At 52.0% G+C, this 19,167-nt stretch overlaps 1 protein-coding gene across 3 annotated transcripts; it reads left to right on the top strand.

Annotated features, from left to right (window-relative positions):
* The first annotated feature begins 1,136 nt into the window (after window positions 1-1,136).
* On the top strand, window positions 1,137-17,374 carry AP1M2 (adaptor related protein complex 1 subunit mu 2). 3 transcript variants are annotated; one of them, XM_055238541.1, is made up of 12 exons: window positions 1,137-1,259; window positions 4,882-5,038; window positions 5,280-5,347; window positions 8,941-9,071; window positions 9,185-9,332; window positions 9,426-9,552; window positions 10,984-11,126; window positions 11,533-11,604; window positions 13,132-13,290; window positions 15,014-15,139; window positions 15,552-15,627; window positions 16,957-17,374. In XM_055238541.1, exons 1-12 carry the CDS (start codon window positions 1,218-1,220, stop codon window positions 16,977-16,979), a joined length of 1,272 nt encoding a protein of 423 aa, XP_055094516.1. In that variant the 5' UTR covers window positions 1,137-1,217; the 3' UTR covers window positions 16,980-17,374. The 3 variants fall into 3 exon arrangements, with proteins under 3 accessions (XP_055094516.1, XP_055094515.1, XP_055094517.1); XM_055238540.1 differs by having other exon boundaries at window positions 10,978-11,126; XM_055238542.2 differs by having other exon boundaries at window positions 1,197-1,259; window positions 9,185-9,552; window positions 16,957-17,321.
* The last annotated feature ends 1,793 nt before the right edge of the window (window positions 17,375-19,167 follow it).

Raw genomic sequence — 19,167 nt, 5'->3', positions numbered from 1 at the left:
GTGGTGCTTGCCTGTAATCCCAGCTACTAGGGGTGCTGAGGCAGGAGGATTGCTTGAACCTGGGAGGTGGAGGTTGCAGGGAGCCAAAATCATGCCACTGCACTCCAGCATGGGCAACAGAGCGAGACTCCATTTCAAAAAACAAAAAAATAAATTTTTTATTTGAAATGAATAAGAATAAATTTGTAAGAATAATAAAAGCAAGTACATTTGTCCTGCTCGGAATTATATCCACAGTTCCTATTACTGAGTGAATGAATATTTCAAATTCACTCAGTAAAATTCACCCGTAAAATTTATTATATGAACGAGTGAATGAATGAATTGGGCAAATTTGGAGCACCCAGTGCTGAGCACTAGGGACATAAACACGAACAAGACAAAGTCCCTGCTGTATTGGGGCTGACGTGTGTGGGTGAGACAGAGGAGAAAGAAGGTGAGTGGATGGATGAATTAATGAGAGGATGAATGAATGGATAGATGAGTGGATGAATGGATAGATGAATAAATTAATGAATGCAAGAATGGATGAATGGATGGATGGATGGATTGATGAATGGATAGATGAATAAATTAATGATGCAAGAATGGATGAACGGATGGATGGATGGATGAATAAATTGATGAATGTTAGAATGGATGAATGGAAAGATGAATAAATGAATGAATGCAAGAATGGATGAATGAATGGATGAATAAATGGATGGATGAATGGATAATGGATAGATGAATAAATGAATGCAAAAATGGATGAAGAAATGGATGACGAACGGACAGATGGATCAATGAATCGATGGAAGATGGATTAATGAATGGCTAAATGAGTGGATGCATGGATGGATTAATGAATGGATGGATTAATGAATGTAAGAATGAATGGATGGATGAATGGATGGATAGATAGATGAATGAAAGGAAGGATGAATGAATGGATGGAAGGATGGATGATTGGTTTGGGGTCTCCACCCGTCATTACTCCTGGGTGTCTAGGGAAAGTAAAAGGGGGCAGCAGACCCATCTGAAGTCGCATTACCTCTCCGGGCCCCGCAGCCATCTTCACGTTGGCCGACAGCGCTGCTCACCTGGCCGCCTCCCCTTTAAGACGCACACACCTGGGCTCTCACCTGGGCGCAGGCGCTTCCGCAGGAAGAAGGAAGCGGCGCAGCCATCGCCTCCCAGCGCTCCCTCCCCGACTCCTAGGTCCTTCGGCCGCCACCATGTCCGCCTCAGCTGTCTTCATTCTCGACGTTAAGGGCAAGGTGAGGCTGGGCATGAGGAGTTGGGAGACGGACAGGTGAGGTCTCGCTCCCGGGGATTCAGGGGCGACCCCTCCGCGTGGGCCAGGAAGGGGTCTGGGAACACCCCCTCCCCCTGCAATCCCTGGGAATCCCACCTCCAGCATTCACTCGCCTTGTGCCTGAGGCCAAGGGGTTCGCCTCCCAGGGCCTCAGTTTCTCTGTATGTAAAAATGGGAGCAACAGAGGTCCCCACCCAATGAGAATTAATACAACTCGTTGCGTGTAAACTACTTAGCACAGTGTCCTTCCTGGAAATATTAGGGACTCAGCAAATTGAAATTATCTCCATCACTGTCGGCATCCACAGTGTTAATACTTGGGGAAGGCAACTGGAACAGGGGCCTCTAACTCCCCCCATCTGTGGCTGCCTTGCCTCTTCCTGAAGTCCTTTTATTCCTCTTGTCTTTTTAATTTTGGAGACAGGGTCTCTTGCTGTCTCCCAGGCTTGAGTGCAGTGGTGTGATCATAGCTCACTGCAGCCCGGAATTCCTGGGCTCAAGCGATCCTCCTGCCTCAGTCTCCGGAGTAGCTGTGACTACACAGCTGCAGGCCACCATGCCTGGCTAATTCTTGACATTTTTTTGTAGAGGGATCCCGCTATGTTGCCAAAGCTGCTCTCAAACTCCCGAATAGCTGGGGCTGCGGGCTGACCCCTCCATGCCCAGCTATTTTAAATTTTTTTTTTTTTTTTTTTTTTGAAATAGAGTCTCTCTCTGTCACCCAGGCTGGAGTGCAGTGGCTCCATCTCGGCTCACTGCAACCTCCACCTCCTGGGTTGAAGCAATTCTCCTGCCTCAGCCTCCCGAGTAGCTGGGACTACAGGTGTGTGCCACCATGCCTGGCTAATTTTTGTATTTTTATTCTTTTTTCAAGACAAAGTCTCGCCTTGTCGCCCAGGCTGGAGTTCAATGGCGTGATCTTGGCTCGCTGCAACCTCCACCTCCCGGGTCCAAGTGATTCTCCTGCCTCAGCCTCCTGAGTAGCTGGGATTACAGGTGTGCACAATCACGCCTGGCTAATTTTTTGTATCTTTAGTAGAGATGGGATTTCACCATGTTGGCCAGGATGGTCTCAATCTCTTGACCTAGTGACCCACCCACATCGGCCTCCCAAAGTGCTGGGATTACAGACGTGAGCCACTGCGCCCGGCCGCACCCGGCCTATTTTTATTTTTTATTTTTTGTACAGATGGGGTCTCACTATGTTGCCCAGCGTGGTCTTGAACTCCTAGTCCCCAGCTATCCCCCTGCTTCAGCCTCCCAAAGTGTTGGGATGACAGGTGTGAGCCACTGCAGCCAGCCTGTCTTTTTTTTTTTTTTTTTTTGAGACAGAGTCTCGCTCTGTCACCCAGGCTGGAGTGCAGTGGCACGATCTCGACTCACTGCAAGCTCTGCCTCCCGGAGGCTGTTCTCCTGCCTCAGCCTCTCTGAGTAGCTGGGACTACAGGCGCCCGCCACCACGCCTGGCTAATTTTTTGTATTTTTAGTAGAGACGGGGTTTCACCGTGGTCTCGATCTCCTGACCTCGTGATCCACCCGCCTTGGCCTCCCAAAGTGCTGGGATTACAAGCGTGAGCCACCATGCCCGGCCGAGCCAGCCTGTCTTGTTATTTAATAGCCAAAATAAGAGTGGTGGTGAAAATAATATTCCCGTTAATATTAATAGTGAGAGCTAAGATGTTTGAGAACCTGCCATGGGTCCTTCCTGTTCAGACGCTGGATGAAACAACCTTAGGAAGTGGTAACTAATTATTATTATTATTTTTTTTTTTTTTTTTTGAGACGGAGTCTCGCTCTGTCTGTCTCAGTTCACTGCAACCTTCACCTCCTGGGTTCAAGTGATTCTCGTGCCTCAGCCTCCAGAGTAGCTGGGATTACAGGCACACGCCACCACACCCAGCTAATTTTTGTATTTTTAGTAGAGACGGGGTTTCACCATCTTGGCCTGGATGGTCTCGATCTCTTGACCTCATGATCTACCTGCCTTAGCCTCCCAAAGTGCTGGGATTACAGGCGTGAGCCACCGCACCCAGCCAGAAGTGTTTACTATTATGGGTGACTTCCTGACTACCAGACACAATCATGTGAACTATCATTTTTCTTCTTTCTTTCTTTCTTCCTTTCTTCCTTTCTTTTTTTTTGACAGGGTCTCCCTCTGTTGCCTGGGCCGGAGTGCAGTAGTGTGATCACAGCTCACTGTAGTCTTGACCTCCTAGGCTCAATTGATTCTTCTGCCTTAGCCTCCAGAGTGGCTGTGACTTCAGAGGTGTAGGCCACCATGCTCAGCTAATTCTTGAAATTTTTTGTAGAGGGATCCTGCTATGTTGCCAAAGCTGGTCTCAAACTCCTGGCCTCAAGCGATGCTCCTGCCTTGGTCTTCCGAAGCAGTGGGATTACATGAGTGAGTCATTGCACCTGGCCTCTTCTTTTTTTTTTTTTTTTTTTAAATAATCTCACTTTGGTACAAATGAAGTCTGGGGCAACAGCAGGGATTCTGGACCCAGGATGCCTTAGATCAATCCTCAGTTTCCATATGCTTCCAATGGACATGGTTTCTTTTTTTTTTTTTTTTTTTTTTTTTTTTGAGACGGAGTCTCGCTCTGTCGCCCAGGCTGGAGTGCAGTGGCGCAATCTCGGCTCACTGCAAGCTCCGCTTCCCGGATTCACGCCATTCTCCTGTCTCAGCCTCTCCGAGTAGCTGGGACTACAGGCGCCCGCCACCACGCCCGGCTAATTTTTTTGTATTTTCAGTAGAGACGGGGTTTCACCGTGGTCTCGATCTCCTGACCTCGTGATCCGCCCGCCTCGGCCTCCCAAAGTGCTGGGATTACAAGCGTGAGCCACCGCGCCTGGCCCCAATGGACATGGTTTCTAACCTCACTTCTCCTGTGTAAAATGGAGATGATGATAACATCTACCCCACAGGGTTGTGGCAAGAACTAATAAGTTAGCAAACATCTACTCTTTTTTTTTAGTAGCCAGCCTGCCTGCCTTCCTTCCTTCCCTCCTTCCTACCCTCCTACCCTCCCTCCTTTCCCTACTCCCTTCATTCTTTACTTTCTCTCTTTCTTCTTTTGAGATGGAGTCTCGCTCTGTCTCTAGGCTGGAGTGCAGTGGCGCGATCTCGGCTCACTGCAACCTCCGCCTCTCAGGTTCAAGTGATCCTCCTGCCTCAGCCTCCCGAGTAGCTGGGACTATAGATGCGCGCCACCACGCCCGGCTAATTTTTTGTATTTTTAGTAAAGACGGGGTTTCACCATGTTGGCCAGGATGGTCTCGATCTCTTGACCTCATGATCCACCCGCCTCGGCCTCCCAAAATGCTGGGATCACAGTCGTGAGCCACTGCGTCCAGCCATCGCCTACCCTTTACTAAAACACAGCCTGGCGCTTAGTAAGGGCCCTAGACCCATTAGCTGTTGTCATCACACTCCCATTTTACAGAGCAGGAAACAGGCACAAGGAGGCAGAGCCTTGCCCGAGCCCCTCAGCTAGGAATTAGGGTCAGAACCGGGCACTGTGCCTACTCAGCGTGGTAGGTTCCTGGATGCTGGTGGTGACCAGGTCCTTTCCTTCCACCCTCAGCCATTGATCAGCCGCAACTACAAGGGTGATGTGGCCATGAGCAAGATTGAGCACTTCATGCCTCTGCTGGTACAGCGGGAGGAGGAAGGCGCCCTGACCCCGCTGCTGAGCCACGGCCAAGTCCACTTCCTATGGATCAAACACAGCAACCTCTACTGTATCCACCCCATGTGGTGTCCCTGGAGGTGGGTGTGGGGGCTGTCGGCAATGGTGGCAGCTCAGGCTAAGAGAGGGTGGGCTGAAGACAGGAATTGCACAGCACATCTCTATGGCTCAGGCTGGGGGACAGGGGCAGGTAGAGAAGAGGGTGGTGGCAAGGGACAGGGTGGAGGTTCAGGGTCTGTATTCCACTTACTTCTCCATAAATGGCACCTTTTCCTTAACCTTGCTGCCCCCAGTGGTGGCCACCACATCGAAGAATGCCAATGCCTCCCTGGTGTACTCCTTCCTGTATAAGACAATAGAGGTAGGTACTAGCCTCCCATTGGCTGACTGGTCTATCCGTCTACTCCTCTTGCCCGCCTCTTTCAAGATTCAAGATCCTTTTCTAATAGGAAGCCTTCCCAGATCTCCCTGGGTCATCTTTTTTTTCTTTTTCTAGTAGAGACAGGGTCTTGCTATATTGCCCAGGCTGATCTAGAACTTCTGGATTGAAGCAACCCTCCTGCCTCGGCCTCCCAAAGCGTGGGAGCCACCACACTCAGCCCTTCCCTGGGGCGTTGTTTGAGTCTCTGTGCATCCGCCATCAAAGCCCCATCACTCTGCATCTCATCAGCTGCTTATGAGGTCATCTCTCCCTAAAGGGCAGAGACCAAGAATGTCTCAGAGAGCGTATCGCTCAGCTAAGCCCAAGGACTTGGCATCCAATCCCAGCTTCCCTGCTTCCTCACTGTGTGACCTTGAGCAAGTGACTTCTCATCTCTGTGCTTAAAAAAAAAAAAGGCCAGGCACAGTGGCTCACGCCTGTAATCCCAGCATTTTGGGAGGCTGAGGTGGATGGATTGCTTGAGGCCAGGAGTTCGAGTCCAGCCTGGCCAACATGGCGAAACCCCTTCTCTACTAAAAATATAAAAATTAGCCGGGTGTGGTGGCACCTGCCTGTAATCCCAGCTACTCAGGAGGCTGAGGCAGGAGAATCGCTTGAACTTGGAGGGTGGAGGTTACAGTGAGTCGAGATCACACCACTTCACTCCAGCCTGGGTGGCAGAGTGAGACTCCGTCTCAAAAAAAAAAAAAAAAAAAAGCCTGGAAGCCCTTCCCCTCCCTTCCCTTCTTCTTTTTTTTTTTTTTTTTTTTGAGACAGAGTCTCGCTGTCGCCCAGGCTGGAGTGCAGTGGTGCAATCTTGGCTTACTGCAAGCTCCGCCTCCCAGGTTCACGCCATTCTCCTGCCTTAGCCTCCCAAGTAGCTGGGACTACAGGTGCCTGCCACCTCGCCCGGCTAATTTTTTGTATTTTTAGTAGAGATGGGGTTTCACTGTGTTAGCCAGGATGGTCTCGATCTCCTGACCTCCTGATCCGCCTGCCTCGGCCTCCCAAAGTGCTGGGGTTACAGGTGTAAGCCACCGCACCCAGCCTCTTCTTTTTTTTTGAGACAGAGTTTTTTTTTTTTTTTTTTTTTTTTTTTTTTTTTTTTTTTTTTGAGACGGAGTCTCGCTCTTTCACCCAGGCTGGAATGCAGTGGCGCGATCTCAGCTCACTGCAGGCTCCGCCCCCCGGGGTTCACGCCATTCTCCTGCCTCAGCCTCCCGCGTAGCTGGGACTACAGGCGCCCGCCACCTCGCCCGGCTAATTTTTTTTTGTATTTTTAGTAGAGACGGGGTTTCACCGTGTTAGCCAGGATGGTCTCGATCTCCTGACCTCGTGATCCGCCCGCCTCGGCCTCCCAAAGTGCTGGGATTACAGGCGTGAGCCACCGCGCCCGGCCTTGAGACAGAGTTTTGCTCTTGTTGCCCAGGGTGAAGTACAATGGCATGATCTCGGCTCACTGCAACCTCTGCCTCCCAGGTTCAAGTGATTCTCCTGCCTCAGCCTTCCTGAGTAGCTGGGATTACAGGCATGCGCCACTGTGCCCGGCTAATTTTTTGTATTTTTAGTAGAGACAGGGTTTCTCCATGTTGGTGATCCACCTGCCTCGGCCTCCCCAAGTGCTGGGATTGCAGGCGTGAGCCACTGTGCCCGGCCCCTTCCCTTCTTTTGAGACAGAGTTTCACTCTTGTTGCCCGGGCTGCAATGGCACAATCTTGGCTCACCTCAACCTCCGCCTCCTGGGTTCAAGTGATTCTCCTGAGTACCTGGGATTACAGGCATGTGCCACCACGCCCGGCTAATTTTTTGTATTTGGCCAGGCTGGTCTCAAACTCCTGACTTCAGGTGATCCACCCACCTCAGCCTCCGAAAGTGCTGTGATTACAGGTGTGAGCCACCATGCCCGGCTCGTTTCTTTCTTTTCTTTTTTTTTGAAACATCGTGCCCCACTAATTGAAAAAATTTTTTAAGTAGAGGCCGGGCGCGGTGGCTCACACCTGTAAACAAAGCACTTTTGGAGGCCGAGGCGGGTGGATCACTTGAGGTCAGGAGTTTGAGACCAGCCTGGCCAACATGGAGAAACCCCGTCTTTACTAAAAATACAAAAATTGGCCGGGCGCGGTGGCTCAAGCCTGTAATCCCAGCACTTTGGGAGGCCGAGGCGGGCGGGTCACGAGGTCAGGAGATCGAGACCATCCTGGCTAACACGGTGAAACCCCGTCTCTACTAAAAATACAAAAACTTAGCCGGGCATGTTGGCGGGCGCCTGTAGTCCCAGCTACTGGGGAGGCTGAGGCAGGAGAATGGCATGAACCTGGTAGGCGGAGCTTGCAGTGAGCCGAGATCGCGCCACTGCACTCCAGCCTGGGGGACAGAGCGAGACTCCGTCTCAAAAAAAAAAAAAAAAAAAAAAAAACAACAAAATAAAAATACAAAAATTAGCCGGGCATGGTGGTGTGCGCCTGTAATCCCAGCTACTGGGGAGGCTGAGGCAGGAGAATCACCTGATCCTGGAAGGCAGAGGTTGTGGTGAGCCGAGATTGCGCCACTGCACTCCAGCCTGGGCAACACTGTGAGACTTAGTCTCAAAAAAAAAAAAGCCACCGTACCTGCCCTTTTTTGCCTACTTTTTCAAGCATTCAGTACACTTTTTCTTTTTTTCTTTTGAGACAGGGTCTCACTTTGTTGCCCAGCCTGGAGTGCAGTGGCACAATCTCAGCTCACTGCAACCTCTACCTCCTGGGTTCAAGTCATTCTCCTGCTTCAGCCTCCCTAGTAGCTGCAATTACAGGCAGGTGCCACCATGCCTGGCTAATTTTTGTATTTTTAGTATAGACGGGGTTTTGCCATGTTGGCCAGGCTGGTCTCAAACTCCTGACCTCAAGTGATCTGCCTGCCTCGGCCTCCCATTGTTGGGATTACAGGCATGAGCCACCATGCCTGGCCTTTTTTCTTTTTGAGACAGGGGCTTATTCTGTTGCCCAGGCTGGAGTGCAGTGGCATCCTCATGGCTCACTGTAGCCTCGAACTCCTAATAAAATTTTTTTTGTTGTTGTTAGAGATAGGGGCTCATGGCCGGGCGCCGGTGGCTCACGCCTGTAATCCCAGCACTTTGGGAAGCCAAAGCGGCTGGATGACGAGGTCAAGAGTTCGAGACCATCCTGGCCAACATTGTGAAACCCCGTATCTACTAAAAATACAAATATTAGCTGGCCCTGGTGGTGCATGCCTGTAGTCCCAGCTACTTGGGAGGCTAAGGCAGGAGAATTGCTTGAACCCGGGAGGCGGGGGTTGCAGTGAGCAGAGATAGTGCCACTGCACCCCATCCTGGGCGAAAGTGCTAGACTCTGTCTCGAAAAAAAAAAAGAAAAAAAGAGATAGGGGCTCACTATGTTGCCCAGGCTGGTCTTGAACTCATGACCTTAAGTGATCCTCGTGCCTTGGCCTCCCAAGGTGCTGGGGTTACAGGCATGAGCTACTATGCCCAGCCCATAGCCACACTTTTGTGGGTCTCTCTCTCCTCCGACCCCCAGGTGTTCTGCGAATACTTCAAGGAGCTGGAGGAGGAGAGCATCCGAGACAACTTTGTCATTGTCTACGAGTTGCTGGATGAGCTCATGGACTTTGGCTTCCCGCAGACCACGGACAGCAAGATCCTGCAGGAGTGAGTGGACCCCTGGGGGCAGCCATGGGCTGGACTGTGGGTGTAAGGAACTGGAGGAGGTCCACGGAGGTGTCCCTGGGTCCAGCTGCTTGTCCCTGCCGCCCTCCCTCCAGGTACATCACTCAGCAGAGCAACAAGCTGGAGACGGGCAAGTCACGGGTGCCACCCACTGTCACCAACGCTGTGTCCTGGCGCTCCGAGGGTATCAAGTATAAGAAGAACGAGGTCTTCATTGATGTCATAGAGTCTGTCAACCTGCTGGTGAGCCCGCACACCTCCCGGCACCCCTTCCAGGGTCTGGCTGCGGGAGACGGAGTTGGATGCCTGCTGACTGTCCCCCACGTCCTCCCTCAGGTCAATGCCAATGGCAGCGTCCTTCTGAGCGAAATCGTCGGTACCATCAAGCTCAAGGTGTTTCTGTCGGGAATGCCAGAGCTGCGGCTGGGCCTCAATGACCGCGTGCTCTTCGAGCTCACTGGCCGTAAGCATTTAGGGGACCTTTCTTCTGAGAAGTGCACAGGGGAGTCGCAAACCCGGCCCACGTGGGGACTTAGCGAATATCAGCCCGTTTTGAAATATGCGCTCGCTCACCATCTGCTGGTCACGGCCAGTATTGCAGCCATTGGTTGACTTTGCAAAGGCTGTTTCATGATTGAGTGACTGACTATTGGGTGCCAGGTGCAGTTTTAGGCTCTGAGGACACAGCAGTGAAGAAAAAGACAAACTCGCGTTCTTACAGAGATGACATCCTACTGGGAGGAGGAGACAGAATAGCATCTTATTTATTCATTTATTTATTTATTTTGGGATGGGGTCTTGCTCTGTCACCCAGGCTGGAGTGCAGTGGTGATCATAGCTCATTGCAGCCTTGACCTCGGAGGCTCAACTGATTCTCCCACCTCAGCCTCTCGAGTGGCTGGGACCACAGGCATGGACCATCTACTTTTTAAATTTTTTATGAGATGGGGGTCTCGCTATGTTGCCCAGGTTGGTCTAAACTCCTGGCCTCAAGCGATCCTCTGGAAGTGCCAGGATTACAGGTGTGAACCACTGTGCCTGGCTCAGCATCTTATTTATTTATTTATTTATTTATTTATTTATTTATTTATTTGAGATGGAGTTTCCCTCTGTCACCAGGCTGGAGTGCTGTGGCATGATATCGGCTCACTGCAACCTCCGCCTTCTGGGTTCAAGCGATTCTCCTGCCTCAGCCTCCTGAGTAGCTGGGACTACAGGCACCAGCCACCATGCCCAGCTAATTTTTTTTTGTATTTTTAGTAGAGACGGGGTTTCACCATGTTGGCCAGGATGGTCTCGATCTCTTTACTGTGTGATCCACCCGTCTCGGCCTCCCAAAGTGCGGGGATTACAGGCGTGAGCCACCACGCCTGGCCTCAGCATCATATTTAAAAGCCAGACACTGCCAGGTACAGTGGCTCATGCCTGTAATCCCAGCACTTTGGGAGGCTGAGGGGGCAGGATCACCTGAGGTCGGGAATTTGAGACTAGCCTGACCAACATGGAGAAACCCTGTCTCTACTAAAAATACAAAATTAGTCGGGCGTGGTGGCGCATTCCTGTAATCCTATCTACTCAAGAGGCTGAGGCAGGAGAATCGCTTGAAATCGGGAGGTGGAGGTTGCGGTGAGCCAAGATCATGCCATCACACTCCAGTCTGGGCAACAAGAGTGAAACTCTGTCTCAAAAAAAAAAGAAAAAAAAAAAACCAAGCCAGATCCTGTACAGATACTAGGTTCAGATTCCAGCTCTACTCTGCCAGTTTTTGTTCATCCTCTCTGGGCCCCAGTTTCCCCATATGTGAAATAGGTGATAGTGGTCGGCAGGGAAGGTGGGGATAGGGATCGTTTCCTGGTTCCCAGGGTCACTCTGCACTCTCCACTCTGAGTTTCAGGCAGCAAGAACAAATCGGTAGAGCTGGAGGATGTAAAATTCCACCAGTGCGTGCGGCTTTCTCGCTTTGACAACGACCGCACCATCTCCTTCATCCCGCCTGATGGTGACTTTGAGCTCATGTCCTACCGCCTCAGCACCCAGGTGAGGCAGGGTCCAGCCCCATGTGGGTGGGGTAGGATGGGGTAGGCTGAAGAGTGACCCTGGGCCCAGCGCAGTGGCTCACGCCTGTAATCCCAACAATTTTGGAGGCCGAGTCGGGTGGATCACTTGAGGGCAAGAGTTCGAGACCAGCCTGGCCAACAGGGTGAAGCCCTGTCTCTACTAAAAATACAAAAATTAGCCAGGCATGGTGGCACATGCTGTAATCCCAGCTACTGGGGAGGCTGAGGCAGGAGAATTGCTTGAATCTGGGAGGTGCAGGTTGCAGTGAGCTGAGATCACGCCATGGCACTCTAGCCTGGGTGAAGAAGCGAGACTCTGTCTCAAAAAAAAAAAGAAGACAGTGACCCTGGAGTTTCCAAGAACTCCCCCTTTCTTCTTCTCACAGGTCAAGCCACTGATCTGGATTGAGTCTGTCATTGAGAAGTTCTCCCACAGCCGCGTGGAGATCATGGTCAAGGTGGGCCTTGGGGGAACGCTTATTAACAATGCATGATCTCGGGTGGGTGTGGTGGCTCACACCTGTAATCCCAGCACTTTGGGAGGCCGGGGTGGTTACATCACTTAAGCCCAGGACTTTGAGACCAGCCTGGGCAACATGGCGAAACCCTGTTTCTACAAAAAATACAAAAATTAGCCTGGCAAAGTGGTGAGTGCCTGTAGTTCCAGCTAGTTGGGAGGCTGAGGTGGGAGGATTGCTTGAGTCCAGGAGGAAGAGGCTGCAGTGAGACAGGGACTCTAGCTTGGATGACAGAGCTAGACCCCGTCTCCAAAAAAAGAAAAAAAGAAAGAAAAAAAAAAAGTCTGTTATCAAATAATAACTCTCCTGTGATGGACTGAAGGGTTTTTGTTTGTTTGTTTTTGTTTTTTGAGACAGAGTCTCCCTCTATCGCTCAGGTTGGAGTGCAGTGGCGCGATCTCAGCTCACTGCAACCTCTGCCTCCTGGGTTCACGCCATTCTCCTACCTCAGCCTCCCGAGCAGCTGAGATTACAGGCTCCTGCCACCATGCCTGCCTCCATCTCCCCAAGTGCTGGGATTACAGGTGTGGCCCACCACCCCTGGCTTTTTTCAACAAGCCCTTTCATATGCCCTCTAAGCCCAGGCCTCCATAATCCTAAGGTGGGGACCCTTATCCTGTCCATTTTGCAAATGAGGAAACTGAGGCACACAGAAGTTAAGGCATTTGCCTGCAGATACACAGCCAACAAATGTTAGAGCTCAGGCCCACACCCATGAGTCTCGAGAAGCCTTGTTCTTGGTGCCTTCCATCTGGACAGCACCATACACCTTTGCCTGATTCAAAATGACCCCTTCAGGCTGGGTGCAGTGGTTCATACCTGTAATCCCAGCATGTTGGGAGGCGGAGGCAGGAGGATCAACTGAGGTCAGGAGTTTGAGACCAGCCTGACCAACATGGAGAAATGCTGTCTCTACTAAAAATACAAAATTAGCAGGGTGTGGTGGCGCATGCCTGTAATCCCAGCTACTTGGGAGGCTGAGGCAGGAGAATTGCTTGAACCCGGGAGGCGGAGGTTGCCGTGAGTGGAGATTGTGCCACTGCACTCCAGGCTGTGTGACAGAGCGAGACTCCGTCTCAAAAAAAAAAAAAAAAAAAAAAATAGAGGGCCAAGCACGGTAGATCACGCCTGTAATCCCAGCACTTTGGGAAGCCGGGGTGGGTGGATCAGGAGGTCAGGAGATCAAGAACATCCTGGCTCACACGGTGAAACCCTGTCTCTACTGAAAATACAAAAAAATTAGCTGGACGTGGTGGCGGGCGCCTGTAGTCCCAGCTGCTCAGGAGGCTGAGGTAGGAGAATGGCGTGAACCCAGGAGGCAGAGCTTGCAGTCAGCCGAGATCGCGCCACTGTACTCCAGCCTGGGTGACAGAGCGAGACTCCGTCTCAAAAAAAAAAAAGGGCTTGGTAAATATTTGAAGGATGACCAAGCGAATTCTTCATGCCCCATGCTCACTCTCCTGACAGGCCAAGGGGCAGTTTAAGAAACAGTCAGTGGCCAACGGTGTGGAGATATCTGTGCCTGTACCCAGCGATGCCGACTCCCCCAGATTCAAGACCAGTGTGGGCAGTGCCAAGTATGTGCCGGAGAGAAACGTCGTGATTTGGAGTATTAAGTCTTTCCCGGTAAGCACCAGGGACCGGCCGGGGATCTAGGGGTGGAGGGGACTGGAGTAGTGTGGGGGCTGCCCAGGAGGCATGAGAACAAGGCAGAGAACAAATCAGAGACCCAGTCAGGTGTGGTGGCTCATGACTGGAATGCCAGCACTTTGAGAGGCTGACACGGGCAGATGCTTGAACCTAGGAGCTGGAGACCAGCCTGGGGAACACAGTGAGACCGTGTCTCTATGAAAATATTAAGAGGAGCTGGGCGCAGTGGCTCATGCCTGAAATCCCAGCACTTTGGGAGGTTGAAGTGGGCGGATCACAAGGTCAGGAGTTCGAGACCAGCCTGGCTAACATGGTGAAACCCCGTCTCTACTAAAAATATAAAAATTAGCTGGGTGTGGTAACGCAAGCCTGTAATCCCAGCACTTTGGGAGACCGAGGCGGGCAGATCACGAGGTCAGGAGATCGAGACCATCCTGGCTAACACCGTGAAACCCCGCCTCTACTAAAAATACAAAAAAAAAAAAAAAAAAAAATTAGCCGGATGTGGTGGCAGGCGCCTGTAGTCCCAGCTACCGGGAGGCTGAGGCAGGAGAATGGCGTGAACCTGGGAGGCAGAGCTTGCAGTGAGCCAAGACCGCACCACTGCACTCCAGCCTGGGCGACAAAGCAAGACTCCATCTCAAAAAAAAGAGAAAAGAGGCCGGGCGCGGTGGCTCACGCTTGTAATCCCAGCACTTTGGGAGGCCGAGGAGGGCAGATCACGAGGTCAGGAGATCGAGACCACGGTGAAACCCCGTCTCTACTAAAAATACAAAAAATTAGCCGGGCGTGGTGGCGGGCGCCTGTAGTAAAAATTAGCTGGGCGTGGTGGCGGGCGCCTGTAGTCCCAGCTACTCGGAGAGGCTGAGGCAGGAGAATGGCGTGAACCCGGGAGGCAGAGCTAGCAGTGAGCCGAGATCGCGCCACTGCACTCCAGCCTGGGTGACAGAGCAAGACTCCGTCTCAAAAAAAAAAAAAAAAAAAAAAGAAATACAAATCAGAGAGAGGTCTGTATATATGCAAGTGATGCAAGCTTGAAACCAGGCCAGTGTATTTCACAGATGGGTAAACTTCCATGACGGGAAGTGAGTGGATTTAAATATCCCCCACCAATGTCTCCAGGAAACCAGCCCTGGGTTCACCTTCCTCACTATTGCTTTGCTGAGCTGGGTGGGTTTGGGAAACCAATTTCCACTTAAGGAGGCTCAGTTTGCCCGTCTGTGAAACGGGCAGGATGAGGTGACCCACATCCCTTGGCTGCTAGAGGTTTTGGCTTGTCCCGGTGATCTTGGGAGAGGTGGATCATCAGTGCCTGTAAAATAGGACATGGTAGTTAAAAAAAGAAAAAAAACCCTGATTGGGTTTTGCAGCTAGAATCTTCCCTGGTGAGTCTCTGTCACCCAGGTTGGAGTGCAGTGGTGAGGTCATGGCTCACTGCAGCCTCAAACTCCCAGACTCAAGGGATCTTCCTGCCTCAGCCTCCTGAGTGGCTGAAACTACAGGCATGTTCCACTGCACCCAGCTAATTTTTAAACTTTTTGTAGAGATGGGATCTCAATATGTTGCCCAGGCTAAGGAGCCTTTATTTTCCTGTCTGTGAAATGGGCTGTGAGCAGATCTGGCTCTGGGGGTTGCTGTAAGGAAGGTCTCGGGAGGGTAGGGGGACCCTGGTGTATCTGATGCCCCCATGTTCCCTCAGGGGGGCAAGGAGTACTTGATGCGAGCCCACTTTGGCCTCCCCAGCGTGGAAAAGGAAGAGGTGGAGGGCCGGCCCCCCATCGGGGTCAAGTTTGAGATCCCCTACTTCACCGTCTCTGGGATCCAGGTGAGAGAAGCAGGCAGGGAGGCTCCTCCCCTTGACTTCGGTGGGTTCGCCTCTCTCCTGTCCCTTGGCTCGAGTCACCTCAGTCCCCTGGCCTGTGTCAACACTCCTCTGAAGGCTGCCCGGTCTTTCCCTAGAGCAATGTTACCTTTATCTGCCCACAGCCTGTGCTCCCTCTCCCCCGGCCTATGCCACCTCGTTCCCCACCGGCTTGTTCACTTCTGTCCCTTCTCCACCTCCAAAACCATTCATCATTCCCTTGCCTGTGCCACCTCATCCCCCCAAGACCATGTGATGTCCCCTCATCGATCCCAGCCTGTGCCACATAACCACTTGGCCTAAGCCATCATTTTCTCCCTGGCCCTGGCCTCCTCCCTCCTGCAATCCTGGACCACCTCTTTTCATTCCCTTCCAGGTCCGATACATGAAGATCATTGAGAAAAGTGGTTACCAGGCCCTGCCCTGGGTTCGCTACATCACCCAGAGTGGCGGTAAGGCAGCCCAGCTCCTGGGGACAATGGGGTGAGGGAAAGGCAGTGGGTAGGTACTCGAGGCTTTCACCACATTCTGGCTCAGAAGACCAACAAGGGTCAGGTGTGATGGTTCACGCGTGTAATCCCAGCACTTTGGGAGGCCAAGGCGAGTGGATCTCTTGAGGCCGGGAGTTCGAGACCAACCTGGCCAACATGGTGAAACCCTGTTTCTACTAAAAATACAAAAATTAGCCGGGTGTGGTGGTGCGTGCCTATAATCCAAGCTACTCAGGAGGCTGAGGCAGAATTGCTTGAACCCGGGAGATGGAGGTTGCAGTGAGCTCAGATTGCGCCACTGCACTCCTGCCTGGTCGACAGAGACCCTGTCCCAAAAAAAAAAAAAAAAAGAAAGAAAGAAAGCAAACTGCTCCTTCTTGTCATGGCTCCCTGGGCCTTGCTTTGCACGTCTTTAAAATGGGGGCAGTTGGCTGGGTGTGGTGGCTCACATCCACTTTGCACTCACATCCACTCAGCACTTTGGGAGGCTGAGGTGGAAGGACTGCTTGAGCTCAGGAGTTCCAGACCAGCCTTGGCAACACAGTAAAACCCCTTCACTCCAAAAGTATAAAAATTAGCCCGGTGTGATGTGCACACCTGTAGTCCCAGCAACTCAGGAGGCTGAGGTGGGAGGATCGCCTGAGCCCAGGAGGTTGAGGCTGCAGTGAGCTGTGATCGTGCCACTGCATTCCATCCTGGGCAAGAGTGAGACCCTGGCTCAAAAAAAAGCAGGGGCAGTTGTCAGCGTCACTTCTAGGGTGGTCGTGAGTTTGGAGAAGGGGCTGAACATATAGCACCTCCATCTGCTGCCTGGAAACCGCCTTGTTGCTATGGTTACAGTACATGTGTTTAGCCCCATTCTTAGCCTTGTTGATCATGAGTGCTGGGATAGGGGATGAATTGAGGGGGTGTGGGAGGCTGTCCCTCTTCCTTCCCCCCTCCCTATTTCTTTTCTTTTTTGAAATGGAGTCTCACTCTGTCGCCCAGGCTGGAGTGCAGTGGCGCGATCTCAGCTCACTGCAACCTCCACCTCCTGGGTTCAAGCGATTCTTCTGCCTCAGCCTCCCTAGTAGCTGGGATTACAGGTGTGCACCATCATGCCCAGCTAATTTTTGTATTTTTAATAGAGATGGGGGTTCACCATGTTGGCCAGGCTGGTCTCGAACCCCTGACCTTAAGTGATCCACCCGCCTCGATCTCCCAAAGTGCTGGGATTAGAAGCGTGAGTCACTGTGCCCGGCCCCCCTCTCCCCATTTCTGAGATGGCCCCTCCTCATTCTTTCTCTGCAGATTACCAACTTCGTACCAGCTAGAAGGGAGAAGAGATGTGGGCTTGAACATGGGGCTTCCTTACAGCCCCGGGTGCAGATTTTAGAGGGAGGGAAGGTGCGGGCTGTGTGTGTCTGTGTGAGGGCAGGTCCTGGACTTGGCAGTTTCTTGCTCCCAGCACCCGCCTCTTCCTCACCTCTTCCTTATTCCATAGGCTGGGAGAGAAACTCTCTCTGCTTCCCTCGCCCTTGGAACTTTCCCCATCCCCCTGATTTTATATGAAGAAATAGAAGAGGGGCTTGAAGTCCCCCTCGCGAGTGCCTTCTTGCAATTACCTGCCTTAGCGGGTGCTGCGGGTCCCTCCTTCACAGCCGCTGAGCCCAGAGGTCCCGCTGGCCCCTCCTCTGAATTTTAGGATGTCATTAAAAAGATGAATCTAGCCGCTGTCTACGTGTTTGTTTGGGGACATTACTAAAGTGCAACACGTATCCGCCCACTCCTCAGTCCCGGCTCATCGCCCTGGTGCTCTGCTCTTGCCTTTGCTTCCCACCTCCACAGTCTGTTCCCCCAGTAGCCGCTAGAGGGCGCGTGTTAGCATCGCCTCTTTTTTTCTTTTTTCTTTTCTTTTTTTTTTTTTTTTTTTTTTTTTGAGACAGTCTCACCGTATCCCAGGCTGGAGTGCAATGTCGCGATCTCGGCTCACTGCAACCTCCGCGTCCTAGGTTCAGGCAATTCTGCCTCAGCCTCCCGAGTAGCTGGGATTATAGTCCTAGTCGCCCACCATCACGTCTGGCTTTTTTTTTTTTTTAGTATATGTGCTGCCGAAGCGAGCACTTTTTTTTTTTTTTGAGACGGAGTCTCGGTCTGTCGCCCAGGCTGGAGTAGTGCAGTGGTGCGATCTCGGCTCACTGCAGCCTCCGCCTCCCGGGTTCAAGCGATTCTCCTGCCTCAGCCTCCCGAGTAGCTGGGATTACAGGCATCCATCACCACGCCCAGATAATTTTTGTGTTTTTAGTAGAGACGGGTTTCACCATGTTGGCCAGGCTGGTCTCGAACTCCTGACCTCGTGATCTGCCCGCCTCAGCTTCCCAAAGTGCTGGGATTACAGGCATGAGCCACTGCGCCTGGCTTAATTTTTTTTTTTTTTTTGAGACGGAGTCTCGCTCTGTCGCCCAGGCTGGAGTGCAGTGGCGCGATTTCGGCTCACTGCAACCTCCACCTCCCACATTCAAGCGATTCTCCTGCCTCAGCCTGCTGAGTAGCTGGGATTACAGGCGTGCGCCACCATGCCCCGCTAATTTTTTTTTTTTTTTTTTTTGGAGACGGAGTCTCGCTCTGTCACCCAGGCTGGAGTGCAGTGGCGCAGTCTCGGCTCACTGCAAGCTCCGCCTCCCGGGTTCACGCCATTCTCCTGTCTCAGCCTCTCCGAGTAGCTGGGACTACAGGCGCCCGCCACCACGCCCGGCTAATTTTTTTGTATTTTTAGTAGAGACGGGGTTTCACCGTGGTCTCGATCTCCTGACCTTGTGATCCGCCCGCCTCGGCCTCCCAAAGTGCTGGGATTACAAGCGTGAGCCACCGCGCCCGGCCTAATTTTTATTATTTTTAGTAGAGACGGGGTTTCACCACATTGGTCAGGCTGGTCTCAAACTCCTGACCTCATGATCCGCCCGCCTTGGCCTCCCAAAGTGCTAGGATTACAGGCGTGAGCCACTGCGCCTGGCTTAATTTTTTTTTTTTTTTTGAGACAGAGTCTTGCTCTGTCGCCCAGGCTGGAGTGCAGTGGCATGATCTCGGCTCACTGCAAGCTCCGCCTCCTGGGTTCACACCATTCTCCTGCCTGCCTCAGCCTCCCGAGTAGCTGAGAATACAGGCGCCCGCCACCACACCCGGCTAATTTTTTGTATTTTTAGTAGAGATGGGGTTTCACCGTATTAGCCAGGATGGTCTCCATCTCCTGACCTCGTGATCCACCCGCCTCGGCCTCCCAAAGTGCTGGGATTACAGGCGTGAGCCACCACGCCCAGCCTGTATTTTTTCATAGAGACGGGATTTCACCATGTTCTAGGCTGGTCTCGAACTCCTGACCTCAGGTGATCCACCTGCCTCAGCTTCCCAAAATGTTGGAATTACAGGTGTGAGCCACTTTGCTCGGCATTCCTATCTTATTAAAGCCATGGCCTGGTCGGGCGTGGGCGATAGAGCGAGACTGTCTCAAAAAAAAAAAAAAAA

Source organism: Symphalangus syndactylus, chromosome 13 (assembly GCF_028878055.3).
Source record: "Symphalangus syndactylus isolate Jambi chromosome 13, NHGRI_mSymSyn1-v2.1_pri, whole genome shotgun sequence".
Lineage (NCBI taxonomy): Eukaryota > Metazoa > Chordata > Mammalia > Primates > Hylobatidae > Symphalangus > Symphalangus syndactylus.
This window is presented reverse-complemented; position numbering and strand designations above follow the sequence as displayed.

What these genes read in the sequence shown, in the direction of transcription:
- AP1M2 (XM_055238542.2), top strand. Translation starts at nt 1,218, where the DNA reads ATGTCCGCCTCAGCTGTCTTCATTCTCGACGTTAAGGGCAAG. An exon ending in GCGTGGAGATCATGGTCAAG is followed by an intron (nt 11,605 to 13,131) that starts GTGGGCCTTGGG and finishes CTCTCCTGACAG; the next exon opens with GCCAAGGGGCAGTTTAAGAA. An exon ending in TCACCGTCTCTGGGATCCAG is followed by an intron (nt 15,140 to 15,551) that starts GTGAGAGAAGCA and finishes ATTCCCTTCCAG; the next exon opens with GTCCGATACATGAAGATCAT.